This window comes from Zingiber officinale, chromosome 11A (assembly GCF_018446385.1).
Source record: "Zingiber officinale cultivar Zhangliang chromosome 11A, Zo_v1.1, whole genome shotgun sequence".
In the NCBI taxonomy this organism is placed as follows: domain Eukaryota; kingdom Viridiplantae; phylum Streptophyta; class Magnoliopsida; order Zingiberales; family Zingiberaceae; genus Zingiber; species Zingiber officinale.
The window spans coordinates 82,522,692-82,547,668 of record NC_056006.1 but is presented as its reverse complement, the minus strand read 5'-3'; the positions used below and the strand labels follow the sequence as shown (position 1 = coordinate 82,547,668).

Below are 24,977 nucleotides of genomic sequence, written 5' to 3'. Positions count from 1 at the left end.
CAAATCATCTGCTGTGAGATTTTTTAGTACAGGTTGCAGGTGTCGTGCCAGTGCTTAATTTCAAATTAAGCTCCATCAGAAGAAAAAGACCAAATGCTCTTTCTACTGTATTTCGCTGCAAATGGTGCAAATGGAGCGTCAACGTTCACTGGCTGCGATCAGTTGGCAACAGCTTGACCCTTGCTTATTGGTTCGAGCTCAGAGACACCAGTGAAGACCATGGATGGTATTGGTGTGAGTTCAAAGAACCAGATGAGGAGGAAGAGTGATTGGCGACACCTGAGTTGGTCGCAGTGATTCGATACAGGTGACAGTGATTCGGCTCTGGCTGAAGACAGTGAGAAAGAAGCAGAATAAGAAGAAGGCAGAAGAGAGGTTTGGTAAGATTTTTGAAACTCTCTGTCGACCGAAGAAAGGGTGCTGTGTTGTTGAGCTCTTGGCTGAGGAATCCCTTCTGTCTTTGCGTTCTGCTCCGTGGTTGTAAGTTTCATTGTTCATTTCTTTTGGCCACTGAATTCTGTAAGTCCTGTGCTTCATTTCAAATCTTTTCTGTGACTTTGTGGAGAGGTTACTCCACTGAGAAGGAGAAATACTTAGCCGGAATTTGTCCGGGGTGTGATCTACCGAAAGATCAAGGGATCATCCACCTTACGGACACGCCGAGGAGTAGGGGCAAGTTATCCCCGAACCTCGTACATACTTGTGTAAGCTGTGGGTTGTGTTTCTTTCCTTGCATCAGTTTTCTTTTTGTTTATTTCCGCTATGCTAACAAACTTTTGTGAGGAATTGATTGAGTTTTTAGTGGAGGCTATTCACACCCTCCCCCCTCTCTAGCCATCCGAAGGTCCTAACAAGTGGTATCAGAGCAAGGCGCTCTTCATCCGGATTAACACCCTAAAGAGCAAGAAGATGGCTATGAAGGAAGGTTTTAGCACCAATCGTCCACCCTACTTCGACGGAGCAAACTTCCAATATTGGAAGAGCCGTATGGAGTACTACCTCAAGACCGACATCTCCATGTGGTTCTCGGTCAAGGAAGGGTTCACACCTCCGAAGGACGAAGAAGGTAAGGAACTAGAATCGTCAAGGTGGTCCGCCGAGCAAACTCGCAAAGGACAAGCCGATGCCAAGGCGGTGGTCACTCTACAATGTGGGATAGCCAAAGATCAACTAGTCAAGGTAGGTCCATTTGTGAGTGTAAAAGATTTGTGGAACAAGCTCATCGAGCTCCAACAGGGAACCCGAGACTCTCGGATCGCCAAGAGAGACTTGTTCCTAAACCAACTACAAAATCTCACCATGAAGGAGAACGAAACGGTAAGTGAACTACACGGAAGGTTCAAAGAGATCATCAATGGTCTTCATTCCGTAGATGAATGCGTAGAGAATCGTGATCTTGTAAGGTACGCTCTCAAAGCCTTTCCGAGGAATGCCTTGTGGTCATCTATGGTAGATGTCTACAAGGTCTCCAAGGACCTTTCAATTGTTAAATTAGATGAATTCTTTTGTGAAATGGAACTTCATGAACTTGCTAACAAGGGTCAAAAAGAGAAAGGTATTGCATTAGTTGCAGGAGAAAAGAGCAAGGATGGAAGAAGGAAGAAAGAAAAGAAGAAGGAGAAAGAAATTCCTACATCCTCATCCTCCTCCGAGTCTGATGATGAAGGTGGATCATCATCAAGCGAGATGGCCAACTTCGTGAGAAGAATCATGAGAAAGAGCCGGAGATACAAAGGGAAAGGTAAGTCTATTGATCAAAATGTTGATAAGACTAATGTTACATGTTATAAGTGTAGCAAGAAAGGACACTATCGGAGCGAGTGTCCAAAACTAAAGAAGAAGGAGGAAAGGGCCAAGAAGAAGAAAGCTCTCAAAGCTACTTGGGATGAATCCTCCTCAAGCTCATCGGAGGAAGAAAAGAAGGAGAAAAACACTCGCCAATTAGCGCTCATGGCAAGGGAGGAATCGGACTCCGGAAGTGATACATCAACCGTGGTTTCATCATCTTCGGATGATGAAGAGGTAACTTCTCCTCACTTAGAAAAATGCTATAAAACTATTGCACATTTATCTACTTTGCTTAAGAAATCAAAAACTGAAATCAAATCATTAAAAGATGAAGTAGAACACTTGAAGACTCTTAGGGAAGATGAGGTTGATGACCTACATCAAGAGCTTCTTGAGGATGAAAACAAAGCCCTAAAGAGTGAAGTTGAGAAACTCAAGAAAATGCTTGAGAAATTCTCAACTAGCTCTAAGACCTTAGATATGATTCTAAATGCCCAAAGGGTGGTCTACAACAAGGCTGGGTTAGGATATCAACCTAAGGAGTCTAGTTTCATTTCCTTAGTGTCTAGAACCTAATTTCATAGATCACATGCTTCTAGGGTTCATGAGACTAGGAAGGGTGTGACCAAGGCATGGGTTCCTAGGTCTTTCATTGTAGATGCATTAGGTCCCAAGATTTGGGTACCTAAAACATCTATCTTTCGTGTCTTGTAGGTATTTGTCAAGGGGGAGCATCTATCAACTTGGTTTGTTGATAGTGGATGCTCCAAGCACATGACCGGGGACAAGTCACTCTTTACTACCCTTCAAAACAAAAATAGAGGTAATGTGTCCTTTGGTAATAATGGTAGTCTTAAGGTGATAGGAGTTGGAGATATTCATATATCCGAATGTCTCCAAATCAAAAATGTCCTTCTAGTCAAGGGGATGACCTTTAATCTCCTAAGTGTCAGCTAATTGTGTGATACGGGTTACACAATTGAGTTTCATTTAAGTCAATGTCTGGTCAAATACATTGACACACTTGACACGGTACTAGTAGGCACAAGGGTAGACAACATTTATCAAGTATCTTTTAAAAGTGCTACTAATGTCTTTGCTAAGTGTTTCATGTCAAAAGAAAAAGAATCATGGTTGTGGCACAGGAGGTTGGCCCATGTGAACATGAAGAATATTCGAAAGCTGGCCAACAAAGGATTAGTGCGAGACCTACCAAGCATCAAGTACCAAAAGACAAAATTATGTGATGCATGTCAAAAGGGTAAGCAAACAAAAGCGTCTCATAAAGGTAAAAGCGCTGTAAGTACATCTACTGCTTTAGATTTATTGCATATGGATTTGTTTGATTGCAGTAATGTTATTTCATTGAATGGAAGTAGATACTGCTTAGTGATCATTGATGATTTTACTAGATATACATGGATTTTCTTTTTGAAAAATAAGGATCAAACCATAGATGTTTTTGTTTCTTTTTGTAGAAGAACTAAAAATGAAAAATCAACAACAATTAAAACAATTAGGAGTGATCATGGTGGAGAATTTCAAAACCATAGATTTTTAGAATTTTTTCAAGAAAAAGGATATAGGCATGAGTTCTCTACTCCAAGGACCCCACAACAAAATGGGGTTGTGGAGAGAAAGAACCGAGTTTTGCAAGAGGCTGCACGAAGCATGCTCAATGAGTACTCACTACCAAGCTACTTATGGGCTGAAGCTGTGAATACCGCTTGCTATGTGCAAAACCGAGTCTTGATACATAGGTTTTTAGGAAAGACTCCCCATGAACTTTGGTTTGGGAAACCCCCTACAATTAAACATCTTAGGGTGTTTGGTTGTAAGGTGTTTATCTTGAACACCAAGGATCATCTTGGAAAGTTCACGGCTAAGGCTGACGAAGGGATACTAGTTGGGTACTCTCTCATCAGCATAGCCTATCGAGTCTACAACAATAGGACTAAATTGATTGAAGAGTCCTCGGATGTAGCATTTGAAGAAATTCCTAAATCAAATGATCAATCAAGGGATGTAGGAGAAATTCAATTTGAACTTAGAAATCTAAGTTTAAATGATCAAAACATAGAGAGAGTCGAAATTGACTCCGATGATGATGAGCAAAGGCAAGAGAGGGCCCAGTCTGATCCTTTACCTGATACTGAGCCCTTGCTTGTGTCTAGCGAGACCACTCATGAGGCACTGCCAACACCAAGGCAATCTAGGATAGCCTCTAGTCATCCCCAAGACCAGATTGTGGGAGACATTCAACAAGGGGTTAGGACTAGATCATTCTTTAGAAATGAGTCTAATGAGGTCGCCTTGATCTCAGAAATCGAACCAAAATTAGTTGATGAGGCATTGCACGATCCTGATTGGATCATAGCTATGCAAGATGAGTTAGGTCAATTTGAAAGGAGCCAAGTGTGGGACTTAGTTCCTAGACCTAAGAAGACCACCATTATTGGAACCAAATGGGTCTTCAAAAATAAGTTAAACCAAAAGGGAGAAGTCGTAAGAAACAAGGCAAGACTTGTAGCCAAGGGCTATAGTCAAGTCGAAGGCCTTGATTATGATGAGACTTATGCTCCCGTGGCCCGATTAGAGTCCATTCGTTTGATGCTAGCTTTTGCTGCACATAGAGGCTTCAAGCTCTATCAAATGGACGTTAAATCGGCCTTCTTAAACGGTTTCATTAAAGAAGAGGTCTATGTTGAACAACCACCGGGGTTTGTGAATACCGAAGTTCCAAACCACGTGTACAAGCTCAAGAAAGCTCTTTATGGGCTTAAACAAGCACCTCGAGCTTGGTACGAAAGGTTGTCAACTTACTTACTAGAAAAGGACTTTGTAAGAGGTCAAATAGATCCAACACTATTTCTGCGTAGAGATGGTGAAAACATATTTGTAGCTCAGGTGTATGTCGATGACATAATTTGTGGCCCAAATAACAAGGGCTACTTGAATGAATTTATCACTCACATGGAAAGTGAGTTTGAGATGAGTCTGGTGGGAGAATTGACATTCTTCCTTGGACTTGAAATCAAACAAAATCGAGATGGCATTTATGTCCATCAGACGAAGTACACTCAAGAGATGCTCAAGAAATTCAAAATGAATGACTCTAAGGAAGCATCCACTCCAATGGCGACGAACACTCGCCTTGACAATGATGAGAATGGAAAACCAATTGATCTAATGCAATATAGAAGTATGATCGGTAGTCTTCTATATCTCACAGCTAGTCGACCGGACATACTTTTTGCTGTGGGTATGTGCACTAGATATCAAGTATGTGCCAAGGAATCTCACTTAATTGCAGTTAAGAGAATTCTGAGATACCTTAAGGACACAATTAGAGTAGGTCTATAGTACCCTCGTACGGAGTCTTTTGACTTGATAGGTTATACCGACTCCGATTATGCTGGGTGCAAATTGGATCGGAAAAGCACTAGTGGGGGTTGCCAATTTTTAGGTTCATCATTGGTTAGTTGGTCAAGTCGGAAGCAACATTGCGTTGCTCTCTCCACAACCGAGGCTGAATACATTGCCATGGGAGAGAGTGTATCACAATTGTTGTGGATGATCCACACCCTAGAAGATTATGTGCTTTCATATAAGGGAGTGCAAGTGTTGTGTGATAATATCAGCACAATAAACCTAACAAAAAATCCAGTCCATCATTCAAGGACCAAACATATTGAAGTGCGTCATCACTTCATTAGAGATCACGTAGCTAGGGGAGACATTGCACTCACATATGTTGAGTCAAAGTCAAACCTAGCTGATATTTTCACCAAACCTCTTCCGGAAAATGAATTTAGTCATTTGAGGAGAGAATTGGGAATGTGTTTGGCTCAATAAGCCATTAGGACCCCATCATGATCAATAAGGACATTAAAACGACAAGAGGAATTGGGAAATTAATTTGGGCAACTTGGGAACATCTCACACAAACTATAAGGTTTAACAAATTATTTTTGTTTGCTAGAAATGGGGTGAGATGCTAGGATCAGCGAATTATTCAAAATGTATCATGCATCCTTTGAATAATTAGGCTGACGAGACATAAATTGAGTATGGGGAAGACCATTACATAATTCATGTGTATTTGGTTCCTAGATCTTGCTCATATATTCCAACCAAGGAAACTTGGTTGGACCTTTGCCTAGGAATTATGTAACTCTGGTTGATGGACTGTTTGATACCTTTGACCGATACTTTTCATGATTTTGATTGAAACTACGACAAGTACTTGAAATAATGATAGCAAGTTGGTTATATTTTGACAAACTTGAAACTGAACATAACAAGGTCGGAAATTTCAGTGTTTCAAGCCTTGAGTTGTCTGTTTCTCTAAATGTCTGAAACCTTCGGGCTATAATCAATTTCAGACCATAATCTTTAGGAAACAGTTATGCTTGTAGAATCTTCAGAGTCTAGGTACTGGATTTGGAAGTTTCACTGGAGAAACCTATACGAATTATCGAACACCTCTACGAGTTTCAGTTACTGAAATTACTGGAGAGATTTCAGTATCAGACACTGATAGGTCTACAGACCGATCAGGAGGTTCCTGGATCGGTCCAGGGACCGATCATGTTCATTTTGTACGTCTGGAAGCCTACTGATCGTCTTCTAATCGGTCTACAGACCGATCAGGAGTTCCCAGATCGGGCTGGGGACCGATCTGGTCAGTTTGTTACACAAAGAGGGCCACTGATCGCCTTCTGATCGGTCTACAGACCGATCAGAAGGTTCACTGATCGGTCCAGGGACCGATCAGCAGGCTACTGATCGTTCCCTGATCGGTCTACGGACCGATCAGAATGTTCCCGGATCGGTCCAGGGACCGATCAGGAGGCTCCTGATATCTCCTGATCGGACAGCCGTCCGATCATTTCAACACCTAACACCCATCTCCCTTAAATCTTCCCGATCCTTTCTTTTCTCCTTTCACGCGGAAGCCCTAGCCGACTCTTTCCTACACCTCCACTCTTCTCTTCTCTTTTCCCGCCGAAGCCCTAGCCAAAGCCCTAGCCAAAAGACACTTCAATGGCACCAAGGTAACTCCATACTTCCTTAGAACTACTCACCTTGGCATTTCGGTTTCATTTCTCACCGTATCTGTGCTTTCTGTGTTGGTGGCTCCGGTGCTCATTTACTTGCCCCATTGTATCACATTGTTAATCCTTAGGAAGAAACTAGTGGGTGAAGGAACCTCTAAGTCTAAGTCACCTGAGAAGTCGAAGTCTAAGGCTCCCTCCCGACCTCAACCATCTGTCTCCGGGAGGTTTCCAAACCACCATTTTGAGGAAGCCTTTAAACAAAGAACCTTTAAATTACTCCCTTGTAGGTCTGTTGATCGAAAATTCATGGACGAATTTTGTCCAACTGTGTCAGAAATAATTGTCTACTACAAACTTGATACACTTGTCTATTTAGAACGAGATATCAATTATGACTTAATATCTGAGTTTTATAACAACCTTCATCAAACTAATGATGTAAGTTATAAAACAAAAGTTGCTAAGCAAACTCTTGATTTCAGTTTCTCAGCCTTCTTTGATTATCTTGCTTGCTGTAGATGTTCAGGTAATGTTTTTTCTATATATCCTGACTTACCAGACCCCTTACCCCCACCCTTTGATGTATTATCTGACTCTATTTATGAGTATTTCTTCAGACATTCTAGACCGGGTGGACTAGATGAATTAGATGTTGATTTTCCTACTTTTGCATCTTTGAGATTATCTGCCCAAGATTACATCCTCTTTAAGATTGTCACAAACTGCCTTCTGCCAATCACATCTAAACCCTTGTCTGAAATCCGACCATATCATTGCCTGATGCTTTATGGACTGCGTCGGCGTCTCGACTTTGACATCATGTCTAGCATCTATTCTTCGATCATCTCCTATAGTGAGCCAAACAGCTTCACTGTTTATATGCCTTATGGGCATATAATTACAGATTGGCTCGAGACCCTTCAGATTGATGTCTCCAAGGGTAGAATAGTCAAGATGGTCAGGCAGGACTGCAGACTTGGGAAGCGGGCATTTTCCAAGTCTGGCATCATAGGACAAAATGGGGATGTTCGGTGGAAGGATGGGAGAGCTCAGGTGAGTTACCACGGGGACCTCCACGACAAGTTGCGGCTGCTCCTGTTGCTGCTCCTCCTGCTGCTGCTGCTGACGATGGAGAGGCAGATCCTGATCTGCGCTGGCAGATTGCTGAGCTGGAGAGTCGCATTGATCAGCACGATGAGCTGCTGGTTGCTGAGCTCCACGGGCTGCGCGTCCAGATTGACCAGCTCTACGATAAGTTACGTAGTCAGCAGCTGGCGACACATCAGGCGATTATGGGATGGATGGCCAGATACCCACCTCCGCAGGATTTCCCGGGCTATCCATCCTCGAGCAGCGGCATGCCACCTCAGGGACCCACTCCTCCCGTTGATGATGCTAATGCTCCTCATAATGAGGAGGCTGAGTGATACACATTGTTCTATGATGTCATTTTGATACTTATGTCTGACCTGGATACTTGCTGCTCATTTTCTTATTTTCTTTATGTTTCACTTCCTATTGTCTATTAATTTGTTGTTCATATGTCATGTCTTGTATGTCTCTTATTTCTTTATTACTGTCTTATAATACACTTAGAGGGCATTCTAGGAGGATTGAGAAAAAGACATTATGGGTTAAGGGGGAGTCCTTTATCGTTTTCTTACCTGATTCGCACCTTTTCGGTGTTTGACAAAGGGGGAGAAGATAACTAAGTTTAGAGATAATTGAAAGTTTGGTTTTAGGGGGAGGATCTTGATTCCCCTATTCTTACATAGTGTTGTATCTGTATTAGGGGGAGGATCTTAATTCCCCTAAAACTTAGGGAAATATGAACATTTCTGATCTAAACTTAAATCGTGTTGTCAAACAACAAAAAGGGGGAGATTGTTAATACAGTCTGACCTGGCTGTTGTTTTGATGTTGACACTGATTTAAGTTTGTATCAGATATTAATTAGACTCAGACTGATTAATTATCAAGGTTGATCATGTGGAGAGGAAAAGTCCAAGTACGGAAACTTGGCACGCAAAGTCGGAGAGAGCTCGGTAACTCGTTCTCCAGATTAGGTCAGAGAGGGCTCGGTAGCTCGTTCTCTGGACCGGACGAAGTCGGAGAGGGCTCGGTAGCTCATTCTCCAAACTAGGTCAGAGAGGGCTCGGTAGCTCGTTCTCTGGACCGGACGAAGTCGGAGAGGGTTCGGCAGCTCGTTCTCCGGATTAGGTCAGAGAGGGCTCGGTAGCTCGGTCTCTGGACCGGACGTGGAAGTCGGAGACGGTTCGGTAGCTTGTTCTCCAGACTAGGTCAGAGAGGGCTTGGTAGCTCGTTCTCTGGACCAGGAAGACGTTAGGGTTTAGGGATGGGAATCTCTAGAACTAACACAGAGACATTGGATCGGTCTGTTGACCGATCCAGTGATACTTTAGTTGACTGGATCGGTCTGTCGACCGATCCATTGATACCTGGGTTATCTGATCGGTCTCGTGACCGATCAGTAACCACACAGAAACAATCTGTGGATTATCTGATCGGTCTCGTGACCGATCAGTAACCACACAGAAGTAATCTGTGGGCTATCTGATCGGGACCTGGACCTATCAGAAGGATGCGATGGGATTCAGAGCGATAGGGGGGATCGGTCCACAGACCGATCAGAATCATCCCAGACCGATCAGGGTGTGTCCTGATCGGTCCGGAAGGCTATGGATCGGTCTGTTGACCGATCCACAACAATGTCGTTTGTCTTCTGCTGTTTCTCTGCGATTTCTGATTCACCTGATCAAATCATCTGCTGTGAGATTTTTGAGTTACAGGTTGCAGGTGTCGTGCCAGTGCTTAATTTCAAATTAAGCTCCATCAGAAGAATAAGACCAAATGCTCTTTCTACTGTGTTTCGCTGCAAATGGTGCAATTGGAGCGTCAACGTTCACTGGCTGCGATCAGTTGGCAACAGCTTGACTCTTGCTTATTGGTTCGAGCTCAGAGACACCAGTGAAGACCATGGATGGTATTGGTGTGAGTTCAGAGAACCAGATGAGGAGGAAGAGTGATTGGCGATGCCTGAGTTGGTCGCAGTGATTCGATACAGGTGACAGTGATTCGGCTCTGGCTGAAGACAGTGAGAAAGAAGCAGAATAAGAAGAAGGCAGAAGAGAGGTTTGGTAAGATTTTTGAAACTCTCTGTCGACCGAAGCAAGGGTGCTGTGTTGTTGAGCTCTTGGCTGAGGAATCCCTTCTGTCTTTGCGTTCTGCTTCGTGGCTGTAAGTTTCATTGTTCATTTCTTTTGGCCACTGAATTCTGTAAGTCCTGTGCTTCATTTCAAATCTTTTCTGTGACTTTGTGGAGAGGTTACTCCACCGAGAAGGAGAAATACTTAGCCGGAATTTGTCCGGGGTGTGATCTACCGAAAGATCAAGGGATCGTCCACCTTACGGACACGCCGAGGAGTAGGGGCAAGTTATCCCCGAACCTCGTACATACTTGTGTAAGCTGTGGGTTGTGTTTCTTTCCTTGCATCAGTTTTCTTTTTGTTTATTTCCGCTGTGCTAACAAGCTTTTGTGAGGAATTGATTGAGTTTTTAGTGGAGGCTATTCAGACCCCCCCCCCTCTCTAGCCATCCGAAGGTCCTAACAATTTTCACTTACTCTTATCATGGTTTCTCCAGATTCTGTGTCTAGTTCATGTCTGGCTTGATAATATCATTTTACAGAGACTATCCATTGTTCTAGATAGGTATTATATAGTTGTGGATCATCATATTCCCTAATATTTAATAAGACTAAATTTTTACTAAAGTAGGTAATTTCTAGTGGTCTTTTTTTTCCTATTGTTCTTAACAAAGAATTATTGTTAGTATGAGGAGTAATCCTTGTTCTTAGAATATGACCTTCTCTATAATCCATAGTTCTCATAGAACTTTCAGGATATCTCACTTGTAAAGGTTGTGGTTGGAAACTGTTAGTACTACTATATTCAGATGGATTCATTAGATTAACATTTGAGAAGTAATTTTTCTTTTTAGCAATAATATTGTGGTCTTCATCAAAATATAACATTTAGTCATGTTCTAATTTATGGTGTAGGAGGTCAAAAGTTTCTAATTCACTTAAATCTTCAATAGTGAAATAAATAGCAATTTCATCTGGGTGTAAACATATTCATTCAAGTCATCATAAAATAAATACTTTGCCTCATTATTCTCATTATTTTGTTGTATATGGTCTAATTGTGTGATGTATTCTATGTTCATTAAGTTTATATTAGTCTGGTTTTCTTCATGATCTTCTTCTTGTGATGTGAAGAGTTTATAATTATGAAATCTTACTATAGAACTATCATGTCTATCTTTATAAATAATAGATTCCATGAGTTGTAAAGTTTGAGGTTTCGTACTTAGTTCTATATTAAGGGTCTAGTCTAACCTGACAAGTAAATTAGATGAAAAGTCTTTAGGTTTGAGAAAATAAATTTCTTTTGTAGTAAGTGTTTCAATAATATTGTTTATTTAAACTTTAAAGCTATTATTAATATTAGTCATTGTTTTTTCTAGAAATTTATATCTATTTGAATATTGTGTCTTTGAAAATCTCCATAGCTTCCTACTTGGACTGAGAGTTTAATATATTCGATAAAGTATGGAATAATCATCTTAAAATTTGGATAGAAATAAGTAATTCCCAAATTTCTATTCATGTTGACTTCAATCAGTCTAATAATTACTTTATCATTATCAGAAAATCTAGAGTCATATAGAACTAGAAAGACTTTAGCTCTGATACTTTTTCTATTAAGTCCTTTAAGACCAAACACAATTAGTTCTAGATGGATGTAATTATATTTATATTGCAAAAGTGTTCTTGCTGATTCTTCAGTCATAGGTGTGAAGCATTCTTCACCTTCATCTGGTAAATGAAGTGGTTATATTCTATGATGTCCATACAATGCTGTAGAAAAGGATAACAATCCTTGATTATATAATATTTTTGGATTTAGGGTATTTAATTGTTCGTTAGAAAAACTATCAAGATTCTATTCAATATCTATAAGTTCTTCTAATTGATAAGTAGTAATATTGGCCAATAATCTCCTAGGTATCATTGATAAAGTTCTATTTGGTTGTCTTAAAGTTTGTGATGATCATGTAAAAACTTTAGTTTATGTTCATGTGTGTGGATGTAGATCCATTAACATATAAGTCTTTTTCTTGGGTTGTATATGTGAGAAATTTATAGGTAGTAGGTAATTGTCTGAGTATTATTTTTCCAAGAGAACATTTATTAAGGTCTTTGTTTAAATTTCCTAATGCTTCTTTGAGATCGTTAGTTTGATTATTTTTGTAAATATGGTTTTCAAGTGTAAGGAGTTATGTTTCTAATACAATAATTCTATAATGTAAAGACATAAGTAGTGCTAATATGGTGTTATTTTGTTGTATCAGTATTTGGTCACCTTAACCAACTAGTGCAGAGCTATAATAACCAGTATCTTTGATTTTAGCAATTGTTGTGAGAAATCAAAAGGTTCTTCGTAATGAATATTTTTGAATTGTATTTTGTTCATATATATATATATATAACAACTTAATATGAACATAATACAATTCAAAAACATTCATTACGAATAACCTTTTGATTTCTCACAACGATTTTAGATATATATATATATATATATATATATATATATATATATATATCTAAAATCGTTGTGAGAAATCAAAAGGTTATTCGTAATGAATGTTTTTGAATTGTATTATGTTCATATTAAGTTGTTATATATATATATATAGAGAGAGAGAGAGAGAGAGAGAGAGAGAGAGAGAGCGCTCCGCTCTCCTACAGACCTTTCATCGCGCGCCTGTGTGCGACATTGGTCTAGGCGCTTGGATAAATTCATGTGCCTTGATTCATTCAAAAAGTTTTTTTTATTTTGGGATATATTATATATATTTAGGGTTCAAAATTTTAGAATTTAGGAGTTGAGTTATAATGGGTTTGAACTAATAAGATTTTCCCTCTTGGGTTCAGATTTCTCTCTTGGATTATAGTGTTCATGATTAAAAACCTTAGATGCTCATGGGATATATTATATGTATTTAGGGTTTAAAATTTTAGGATTTATGGGTTAGATTATAATGAGTTTAAGTTAATAAGATTTTTCATTTAGGGTTAGACTTTCCTCTTGGATTATAGGATTCAAGATAAAAAAAAAAAAAAAAAATTAGATACTCACAGGGTATCTTTAAGGAAATGCTGATTTTTAAAAAAAAAAAAAAAAATTGAATCTAGGTGCTTGGAAATAGAGAGGTGATCTGCTACGGACCATATATCATGCGCTCATCTATGCTACAATGATCTAGGCGCCTGGATTCTATTTTTTAAAAAAAAAATTAACATTTTCTTAAAGATACCCGTGAGCATCTAATTTTTTTTTTTATCTTGAATACTATAATCCAAGAGAGAAGCTTGAACCTTAGAGGAAAATTTTATTAGCTTAAACCCATTTTAACACAACCCTAAATCCTAAAATCTCAAACCCTAAATACATATAATATATCTCGTGAACATCTAAAACTTTTAATCTTGAACACTATGACCCAAGAGAGAAATTTGAACCTTAAAGAGAAAATATTATTAGCTCAAATCTATTATAACACAATTCCTAAATTCTAAAATCTTGAACCCTAAATAATATACCTCTAAAATAAAATTATATATATATAGATATATAGAGAGAGGATATATTATATATATTTGAGGTTCAAAATTTTAGAATTTAGGAATTAGGTTATAACGGATTTGAGTTAATAAAATTTACTCTTTAAGGTTCAAGCTTCCCTCTTGGATTATAGTGTTCAAGATTAAAAATTTTAGATATTTATGTGGTATAGTATATATATTTAGGATTTAAAATTTTAAAATTTAAAGATTGAGTTATAGTGACTTTAAGCTAATAATTTTTTTTTAAGTTTAGATTTCCTTCTTAGTTTTATGTTTAAGATAAATAATTTTAAATGTTCATGGCTATTATCAAGATTGTGAATTTCTATATGAAATCAAATAGCAACCCATTTTAAAACAATTTCAAATGTTTTAACCTGAATCACATAGAGTCACGGCTAAAAATTAATATTTCAAAGGTTGCCTTCTGAAATTATAGGTTGACTTCTGAAATTGTATAAGGTGTGTTCTGGATAAATTTTTTATTATCGAAGAATGCAAAAATGTATCCTTTTTCTTCTATAAATAAATACAAATACCGAATCAAACAAAAAACATTTGGAAACTTTTGAAACTTGTGTTACCCTAATTTGAGCCTGATGCAAATTCATTTTACTAATTCCTCAAGTAAATTTAATTTAGTGTAGTAAAAATAATTACACTCACCCATGTCCCCTCACCGTTTAGATTATATGAAACAAGATGTGAGGTCCCCTCACAATGCGTTTTTAAGTTATATGAAAAAGGATAAATAACTCCGTTACATGAAAAAGGATAAATCACGGAGTTAGCTGACCGCGAGTAAATTTAATTTATGAAAGGTAAGGGCGTGAAACATTGGTATGTACAGAAATTTGAATCATAAAAACAATGAAACAGTATGGAGTACTAGAGTTCCAGAATACCCCATTATTACGTTTCGCATTTCTCAAAAGCAAAGATAAGCTTATAACTTACAAGCCTGTTTTGTCGCAATTAAGAAGAAAAGTGACACGAATTCGATGAAATGAATGATCCATGGATCCTACTCACTACTGTCTACCACCAGTGTTCCATCCACCACCCCAGCCACCAGGCTGGCCACCGCTCCGTCCACCACCCCAGCCACCAGGCTGGCCACCGCCGTTCCATCCAGCACGCTGCTGCTGGCCACCACCGTTCCATCCACCACGCTGCTGCTGGCCACCGTAACTCCTATCACCACCAACTTCTGATTGTCTCTCTTGGAACTCAGCGGCTTTATCCGCTTTCATCTGTTTCACAATTTCAAGTACCTTGGGGTTAAAGAAACGATCTCTGACAAATTTCTTCTCCTCTGCTTGTATCTCTTTGATTGCACTTGGGTAGGGGTTTGGGGGTGGTTTCTTCCCTTGCAGACGGCAAATTTGCTTCAGCTCAGAGTATGCCTTCTTTCTCGCTTTCTTCTGATTTCGATATTCCATCTAACAGAAAAGAAACATAAAAATAAGTCAGACTATTCTGTAGTTAGCTCTCATATCTCAAATTGTATGTTCAATTGTAGATGTTCAATCAGGCAGAAAATTCAAAAGAGTCGATGCACGATTTAGAATGAGACATGTTATATAGTATTCCAAGTCTTCTGCTTATGTGGTAGACAAAATCACAGATAAGAAGATTTTACAAGGTTGGAAAAGTACATCAGCAACAGCCATGGCTATGTCTTCAGTAACACCTTGTTCCATCAGTTCCAAAACCCGCCAAGCGAAAATTCGTGCTGGAGGAGGATCAAAATCACTTATCCTGTCAATATAAGCGAAAAGCATTACAGCAAACCTTTCATCAATTTACTTAATCAAAGTTTCAACTTCACATGTAGCACTAAGTAAAAAATGTGATATGAGCATCCACATCAGCTTACCTATCCAAGGATTTTATCCTAAATTTTTGATAGGATAGCTAAAAACCTTTGCATCAGCTACTTTATCTATTCCCTAAATTTAGATTTGATAAATAATGATTCTCTAAATTTAGAAAATGAAACCTCTACCGTGAAAGTAAAATAATATTTCTTTTCAATCTCTCTCCTTCCACCCATTCTTTTCAATCTCTCTGATGCCACTTATTCCATAAATATAATAATAAAAAAAGAGAAGAAAGAGAAGAAAATAATTAAAAATTGAAGATAATAGAAAGTTTAAAGTAGTTGATGTAGTGTGTAGGAAAAAGTGATTATCTAAATTTAATAAAGTGATTTATTTACCCTAAATTTTAGATATAGTGAAAGGGAAACTTATGTGGGTGCTCTGATATCTGATGAACTTTTGAAGTCTAAGTTTAAATTAAATTGTCATGAATCTATAACAAGATTACACAAAGTGAAACTTAGTAAATGGCTACAAGCCTACAAGAATAAAATGAACCAAATTTCAGTGCTACCAGTGCCAGTACAAACATGTTGATTGACCTTTCACCTTAAAGTTCAAACAACAAAAAATAACTACTTACAGGATTTATAGACACCCCCAAACTTCTATTGCTAAGTACAGAGAGTTATTCAGTCAAATAACAAGTAAACAACTCAACATAGATACTATAATTATGTAAATGAAATAGAGAAAATTAAATCACGAGACAAGGAACCTCATGCCAAAAACTTAACTAGTCACTATTTATTAAAAATTGACGAAAAGACCTGTTGAGCTTTTAGAGATCCAATTTAAGTATTAGTCAAAAATCCATGAAAAAAAATCTACTAGCAACTGATAAATTGTTAGTGAACGATGTCAATCTTATGGTATTACAATGGCAGTACAAAAAATGTAGGATGAGCTTATAACTTCAAACAAAACAAATCCGATCAAAACATGAAAATAGAGGCATATCACCAACTATTGTCGAATGACCTAAAACAGTTTACCAGAGAGCATAACAACTCAAAATTGAACCAGGAAAAGTCTATGGACCTTAAAACAACTGTTGGAGCTCAGTGTACCTGACAGCATCATGGTAAAGTGAATCCGGATGTTTCTTGAAGAATCTCCTTACATACTTATCCTCCGGCAGTTTGATAGTTTCGATCTTCGGTTCTGCCCGAGGAAATGTCACTGGAGGTGCCCTGCACAAAGCCAATTCGATCAATCAATTTTCTATGATTCAAATCTTGATCAACGATATACTGAACGAAGTACATAATAAGAAAGTGAAAAAAAAAAAAAATGGAAACGAGCGTCGTACAATTCCATTGCTTTGAGCCACTTCGGCGTGGGACAGGCGAGGCCCTTCACCAGCTTCCTCATCTTGGTGAGGAGGTCACCGCGCATGTACGTCATCTTTCTCCCTTCTACTGCATCAAATCGGTAGAGAGAACAATAATAGCAAACCTCAAGATCATGTCCGAATTTTGTAGAGTCTAATAATACAACAATTTTGGACGCGAGTGAGAACAGAGGGGTGGAAGGGTGAGGTGATACCGGAGGCCTTCCGGTGGTGGCGGCTTCGACGGTAGGGCACGGCAGCGATCGTCGGCTGGCCGCGAGCGCGAAGAGGCTCGCGAGAGGAGGGACGAGGTTGGGGCAGGGGAAGAGCGAAGTGGTGAGGGCCGCACAAACCCTAATCGACCAAACTAAATACCGGTTTCTATCCGGTTCAACCTGAATTCAACCGCACGATCAAAATCCGATTCGAGTTCGAAGCGAACCGTTTCTCAACAATAAATGTTGACCGCTCGATTAATTTCTTCCTCCTCTCCTTCCGCCGGACTCTGCCGATCTCCACGACGACCGTTTCGATCGTCTTCGAGTTCTGATTCGAGGACAAGGTGACGGAGAACGCGACATGAAAGAGCGAGCGACACGGGGAAGGAGATGCGTCGCCGCGCTCCTCGCTTACTTGGCCGCCCTCGCCCTGGCGTCGCTCTTCCTCTCGCCCGCCGGCGCCCTGCGGTTCGAGCTCGAATCAGGGCACACCAAGTGCGTAACCGAGGACATCAAGCTCCACGCCATGGCCGTCGGGAAGTACTCCGTCGTCATCCCGTCTGACGCCGCCCAGCTCCCCGATTCTCACAAAATCACCGTTAAGGTATCGATCATTTCCACCCTGATTAAGATATTGTGTTTATTGGATTTTTATGTGGACCCTTAGTCGTTGGAATGTTTGTGTCGTTGTTTTGTTAGGTTACTTCGCCCTACGGTAATAGCATTCACTACGAAGATCGCGTGGAATCAGGCACCTTTGCCTTTAGCGCGAACGAGGAAGGCGACTACTTGGCGTGCGTGTGGGCGCCCTACCACCAACCGTCTGCTACGTTGACAGTGGAGTTTGAGTGGCGGACTGGTGTCGCCGCCAAGGACTGGACCAACGTTGCCAAGAAGGGGCAGATCGAAGTAACCATATCCTTTCCTATACCTGAATTTCTATGTGCATTTAGTTTTATCTTAGATATTCTAGTTTTGATTCTTCAAAGCAATGATTTAGATTAGAGGGGGGTGATTCCATCGAAAATGCAATCTTAGGGGCATATTTGTGGAAAAAAAGAAAGAGACAAAAAAAAAAGGCAAAAGGACCTTGGTTGCATTGACAAACAATAAATAAAGCATAAAATCTATTCATGCTTTCCAACTATTTAAAGTACTATTATTGTTAAAATTGTTGCTTATAAACCAAGGACCCTTGATTAGGCCCCCAAATAGTGAGGTTCTATGAAGAAATCCCTATTGCTTGAATCATTAGAGCATCCACAATCAAGGGGGTGACGGATTTTACCTTTTGTAGTATCATTGTTCAGTTTGATTAAACTTTTTTTTTTTGTACAATTAAAATTGTCGCCCGTAAACCAAGGACCCTTGACTAGGCCCCAAATAGTGAGGTTCTATGAAGAAATCCCTATTGCTTGAATCATTAGAGGATCCACACTGAGCTTAAAAATTTCCCCCAAATATTTATGGACCCGACGTCCACATCATTAATCAAATATCTCACTTAAATATCAACTTCCATAATCAAATATCCCACTCCTCAAATATTTATAAGCCCCATCTATCAAATATCCATTTTCAAATATCTTAAATTTCATAATTAAATATCTCACCAACCAAATATTTATTGGTCCCACTATCATTTTATTAATTTACACCTAATTTTACATTTAAATAAAATTAATTATATTTATCAAATTTTCAATTTAATATATTTTGTCTAAATTTTCATAAATATTTTTTTACTTAATATTTATTTACATATTTTGATAATTATTAAATATAATTAATTTAATAATATTTTATTTAAACAGAAATAGTACAATATAAGACATAAATTTTAAAAAATAATACAACATACAAATTGAAATAACTAAATATTTCATAGATGATAAATTAGTCATTCACTCATCACGACGACATGTTTACCATATGTGTCCAACCAAATCATGTCGAAACTAATGATGCACCTAAATATCATGTAACTCGGAATTTCGTCGAATGTATTCAGTAAATTCAGTGGTTGAGCCTTGATTCGCTATGATGGTATCTTATTCTTCGCGATCCCAAATCAATATTGCATGACCTCCGTCTTCCACAATCCTGTTGTGTAAAATAATGTGTATACATGATTTCTTTGCATTTATCCACAAACCAATGTCGCCTTGGACCTCTTATAATTGTCCAACGAGCTTAGAGCACCCAAAATTCCCACTTTACATCTTTTCTTGCCGTCTCTTGTCTTTCCTTAAATTTCATTCTTTTCGGATCCTGGGATAGGAAAAACTCTTGATGAAAGTGGTCCATTCCGGATATATATCATCTGTTAGGTAATACCCTTTTGTATATTGTGTGTTGTTCGCAATAAAATTAACCTCCGGAATAGGCGATTAATTAAGCACATTGATGTCATTGCGAGGCCCAGCAACTCAAAAAAAGTCATGTCATATCCACAAATCGACATATGCCTCAAGCACAATTGTTGGGTAGACATGATCGCCTCGTGTGTACTGTACCCTCCACGCGATCGGATAATTTTTCCAGGCCAATGGATGTAATCAGGACTTACTAACATTCCCCGAAACCGTGCCTTTGTTCATGCATTTCATGAAAATGAGCGATGTTAGTTGCATTGAGTTTTCTTAAGTGCTTACCTCCATATATTTGCATCACACATTGGGAAAAGTTGGACAAGCATTTGAGGGCAATTGTTTCACCTATCCGCAGATATTCATCCAATTGATCGATGGAACCACCATAAGCCAGTTGGTGGATAACCGTTGTGCATTTTTGAAACGGCGGCATACCTTTTCTCCTTGTTGCATCTTCCCTCAATTTAAAATATCCACTAGGATAATTTTTCCAAATCAGCGACTATGCGCAAAAAAACAATTGAATGGACCAAAAGGTAAAGTTGTCTCTTTGTGACCAAAAGGTCACGGATTCGAATTCTGGAAACAACCTCTTACAAAAAGTAGGGTAAGGTTGCGTAGACCCCACATGGCAGGAGCGTCGTGCACCATACTGCCCTTTTTTTCCCGTGACTATGCGCTAAAACAACTCTTTTCTCTTTCGAAATCGCCGTCAGAACATGTTATCGGTATACACTGGCTAAGTAGAAAAATAATCATTGACAAGTTGAGTGTGTCCAGTTACACGTTCTCTGATAATTGACCTTCTTCTTTGTGTACTCCCATAATAATCTAGCACAAATTCAGTCACTTTAAGTTGATTGTGCACTACCATCATGAATAACGCTTTATCGGGATCTGATGTTGTATGATTTGTTGTGTCTTCGGGAATATTTTCTGTGGTAGTTTGATTTGGATCTTGAGACATTTTGGTATGCAGTGGTTTTTTTGGTGAAAGATAGATGAAAAAATGATGTATATATGTTGTCCAACATTTCAAAAATTGAACATTGGCAACATTCTCAATCAAACTAATCGTTGCCAAATGTTATAATTTAAAAAAAAATAACAAAAAATATCCTCTCCAATTAACCGTTGCCCACATTCCAACACTAGTGGGCTTGCTGCAGGGCCACCCACACGCTTTTGTATACTTTAAAAAAAAATCGAAATCACCGAGAAAATGGTTTGGCCTGGTGATTTCTAATATCTCATCATCTCTCCTTCCAATGGGGGATATTTGAGATTTGTATCCTCTCCAAATATCCCCCATTGTGGATGCCCTTATGAGTACCATAAACATTGATAATAATAAACTACCGTGACAACCAAATATCTAAGAGAACCGCTGAGAGAGGGAGAATAAACCATGATTGTGTTTCTAGGGTGTTCCATCTACCCATAGTATAATCAATTGTCTGTCCACTTGATCTTTCAATAGATTTCTGAAAGAACTCATTCAAAGAGAGTGCAGAATCCCTTGAGTGAATACCTTTGCATCATAAGCCTTAATCTCTTGCAAAAGAATTAAGCCAGGCCAAGTCCATTGGTATATGACGCTTGGCTGGTCTACTAACACTCCTGACATTCCAAGAATTAAACTAAAGCTGCAACATGACAAAAGTATATGTACATTAGGAAAACAGGGAGGAAGGTCCAAAGTTGCTATCCTCCAACCCCTCCAAAATGCATTCCACATCCAAGGAACCGTTGTCTAAGCCAACAACAAGCAACAAGGATACATTTTTTGTATTTCTCTATGTGCAAAAGTATTTGATTTGAAGAACCAATGGTATCAAGAGTAGCAGAAATAAAAGAACACCCCTTTATTCTGCCTCTCTATGTTTGAAGACAAACTTGTATGAGAGGATTGTCTGAAGTCTCTTTGTTCCTTATGCTTCATGGTTCTTTAAATAATTGCTCTGCCAATATCATTTGGGTAGGAGAGAAGATTAATGTTGTGCCTCACACAATGAAGATCCTTTGCTTCTAGTGATGAAACTACCTACCTCTACGGATGTTAATTACTTGGCCATGGGCATTGCTGAATGGGGTTTCACAAAATGATGTTGATACAGTGTCTATTAATCTTTATTTGGTCTTTAGGGAATGGTATTTCAAACCCATTCTAGGGGCACCTTGAAAAGGCTTGAGGAATAGCTGACTTTGTAATAAGGAAAGAACATTTGACACCCTCGATGTTGTTTCTTGGTTGAACAGGAACTTCTCACCTACATTGTTAGAAACCACAAGATTGTGTTAGGGCCTGCTTCGTCAGAGCAGGTAGCCTGTGGTGGGAGAGCAATCCAATATGGGGCATTTTACAACAGAATCTAAATTGTGTTAGTGTGGTGGCCTCCACCAAGTATGTCGCCGTGATCACTGACAGTGTTTCTTCTTCTAATCTCAGTGCTACTGAACTGTCAGAGTTGGGTTTGACAGCTCAATCATGGGGAATTGTATGGTTTTCCCATTCTATCATATTAGCCCTGAGACCTTACTCGGGTGAGTTGAACTCAAGTTAGACAACCAGTAAATGGAGGTGTGTCATCCAGATCAGTCAACCTTTCTGAGGTTTGTAAGGTATCTAACAAGGGTAACAACCTCCTCCAGTCCCCTTATGGTGGGACTGAGAGTACCAACCAGGGTTGTTGGTGTTGAACCTATAGGCAGCAAAGAGGTGACTACACTAGTGTAACTCCCATGCAAATCAAACAGTTCTTCTATTCTGTAATTTAGATGATCCATTGCCTTAAATTGCTTTATGTGAATATTGAGTCGGCCAAGATGATCAAAAGACTCGTGATGAATGGTGAAAGTAGGATGGCATCAGTTAATAACCTCTAATGATTCATTGCTAAAACTCGGAAATATCCATCCAGCAATTTGTTCATCTTGCCCCATCCTAGCATCCTCACATCTATGTTTGCTGCCTTCTCCATAGCACCTATACGCTTCAGCTACCCTTTGTAGTTCCTTAGGTGTTTTAGGTACGCAAAAGATGATATACCATGTCAGCTTCTGACCAATGACAGTTGTGGTGCAAAAACCCAAAAAAAAATGCATAAAAAAATTCTGTTTCAGTTTGAGATTTTTGTTTTTGTATTTTTATGTAGTTGACAAAAGGTAGATACTTGGACTTAAATGCATCTCTTTCTTGTGGTCGTTTTTAGGGCATGGAACTGGAGTTGAAGAAGTTGGAAGATACTGTGAAGTCCATCCATGATGAAATGTTTTATCTTCGTGAAAGGTACAGATTCGATATTAAGCTCATTGGAACTAGCATTTGCCCTTCCGTGTGGTGAACTGTCGGGAGAGTATTTTATTTTTCTTCTAGCATCTAGCCTATTGAGTGTCTTTTTTTTGTGGGTGTCTAGCATCTAGGGTAATCTAACCTATTAGATGAGTTACTGTCTTTTTGATAACCAAGTCTATATACCAACTAGGAGGTACAAAATCTGGAGAACTGATTTTAGTAGTTTCGCCATGCTAAGAATTGCAATTCATAAAATTATTTGCTTGCAATTTCAATTGTTTGTCTTGATCTTCCAGAGAGGAGCAAATGCAAGAAATGAACAGATCTACCAACTCTAGGATGGCTTGGCTAAGTTTCCTTTCACTTGCTGTCTGTCTTTCAGTAGCCGGCTTGCAGTTATGGCATCTAAAGAAATTTTTTGAGAAAAAGAAGTTGCTATGATCCTACTGCAGCAACTAGTTCGTGACTTTGACATTTATTTATGTTAGGGTGTACTCAATATCAGGAAGCTCAACTTTTATCAGCTTTACTCTCCAACCTTTTCCTGGTTCTTTTTTGGAACTCAAAAACCCCTTGTTAGCACGTTCTTTTTCCCTAGTTGTCATTTTACGTTCTTAAATTTTCCTATACTGATGATTGTAAACTTCATATTGGCTTAAGTTGCTTCCTTGAATTTATGCAGACACTTATCAGGTTTTTCTTTCATATTGGCTATTCCATGCTGAAAAGTATATTTTTACCACCTTGAAAGGCATAGACAGATAGTTAGAGCATGCCATGTATAGTTTAGATTTAAAAAAAGAAAAAAGAAAAATAATGATAATCTGTTTCGTTTTCTAATAGTTAGGCCCTTGTTGGCTACTGAATTCCACTTAGGAAATCTCTTTTTTTTTTTTTCAACTTTTGGAGGATATAATTCCACAGACATTTGTCTCTCTCCTCCTCCTCTGCTAGTGAGAACATTTAGTAGGTGATCTGATTGCCATCCTCAGATCGTTCTCCTATAAGTCCATGTCCTACATCAATGGTATGGCCTCCTTTTTCTCCCCAAACTATCTGCTACAATTCCAACTGCCCCATGAAGATGAACACCGGCAACTCCCAGCACCAGTCATGCCTCCATTCCACAACCTGCAAGACCTCACAGGTGAGCCTTACTTTCTCCTTCAAATTCTAACTAGACCTCATAGGTGAGCCTTACTTTCTCCTTCAAATTCTAACTCAATTACTAGCAATTAATCTTGCTGCAGCCACGGCTCCACTTCTCTCTCCCGTGCTAGGGAAAAGATCCATGTCCTTGTCGGGGATCGGTAACGCAAGCGACGCAAAGGCTGAGGATGGGTTCTCTGATGATGGCATGCAATCAGGGGAGAAGAGGAGGAGGCTGAACACAGAACAAGTGAGGGCACTGGAGAGGAGCTTCGAGCTGCAAGGAAATAAACTAGAGTCAGATAGGAAACTGCAGTTGGCCGCCGCATTGGGGCTGCATCCAAGGCAGATAGCCATTTGGTTCCAGAACAGGAGGGCCAAGTGGAAGACCAAGCAGCTGGAGATGGATTATGAGCTGCTCAAGACCCAATTTGATGCATTCAAATCCCGGAACAAGGCCCTGAAACAGCACAACAAGAAGCTCCAATCTGAGGTAAATTGAGAATTTTCAAAAATAATTACAAGGACATGAATAACTCAATTGTGAGGAAATGGACAGATCTTGGCTCTCAAAGGCAGGGAAACAACACCACAAGTCATCAATCTCAATAAAGAAACCGAAGGTTTTTTCAGCAATATGAGTCGGAACACCTCTGAGATCGAACAATATTACAAGAATGTTGAAAATATTCTAGAGGATGGAAGTTTCTGTAACTCACTGTGCTGCATGGGCGATCATTATTTGGTACCCTTTTGGTCAAGGTCATAACACCTCGGCTTCCATTGATACATCATGCTGAGCTAGCTAGGAATGGAAAGCAGCATCCAAGTAAAGATAAAATGTTGTTAAATATTTCAATCTGGTTTGTGTATTATAAAGTAGGAAAAGCCGATGTAATTTTAATAAAATTGTGTATTTTTTGTCAATTATAATCGCCGAGGCTGTTTTGCAAGAAAACACACCAAAAACATATATAAAGAACAACATAGTTCGTCGCTTATCGACAACAACCAGCGAACCCTCAGAGTAAGGCTCAGCTTATAGTTCAGACTGTCAACTGATTTAACATTATAAATATGTTGAACCAAAGAACACTAAATCTAGGGTGACTGGTTTGATAAATCGGGACAGAAGCTTAGAATTCCATGGTTACACATTTCATT

General features: G+C 39.1%; 2 protein-coding genes across 5 annotated transcripts; one reads left to right on the top strand and one right to left on the bottom strand.

Moving 5' to 3' along the window:
- Positions 1–14,408: 14,408 nt before the first annotated feature.
- Positions 14,409–17,257, bottom strand: LOC122031195 (keratin, type II cytoskeletal 1-like). 2 transcript variants are annotated; one of them, XM_042590340.1, is made up of 5 exons: positions 16,995–17,257; positions 16,759–16,867; positions 16,517–16,639; positions 15,222–15,324; positions 14,409–15,005 (listed from the first exon to the last, which is right to left on the bottom strand). In XM_042590340.1, the coding sequence occupies exons 2-5, from the start codon at positions 16,851–16,853 to the stop codon at positions 14,595–14,597; spliced, it is 732 nt and encodes a 243-aa protein (XP_042446274.1). In that variant the 5' UTR covers positions 16,854–16,867; positions 16,995–17,257; the 3' UTR covers positions 14,409–14,594. The 2 variants fall into 2 exon arrangements, with proteins under 2 accessions (XP_042446274.1, XP_042446275.1); XM_042590341.1 differs by having other exon boundaries at positions 16,759–16,864.
- Positions 17,229–24,766, top strand: LOC122031194. Of its 3 annotated transcripts, none has more exons than XM_042590339.1 (6): positions 17,229–17,601; positions 17,697–17,906; positions 22,582–22,658; positions 23,657–23,811; positions 23,915–24,306; positions 24,373–24,766. In XM_042590339.1, the coding sequence occupies exons 1-6, from the start codon at positions 17,359–17,361 to the stop codon at positions 24,580–24,582; spliced, it is 1,287 nt and encodes a 428-aa protein (XP_042446273.1). In that variant the 5' UTR covers positions 17,229–17,358; the 3' UTR covers positions 24,583–24,766. The 3 variants fall into 3 exon arrangements, 2 of the variants coding, with proteins under 2 accessions (XP_042446273.1, XP_042446272.1); XM_042590338.1 differs by having other exon boundaries at positions 23,897–24,306; XR_006125800.1 differs by having other exon boundaries at positions 17,230–17,601; positions 22,961–23,811.
- Positions 24,767–24,977: the final 211 nt, after the last annotated feature.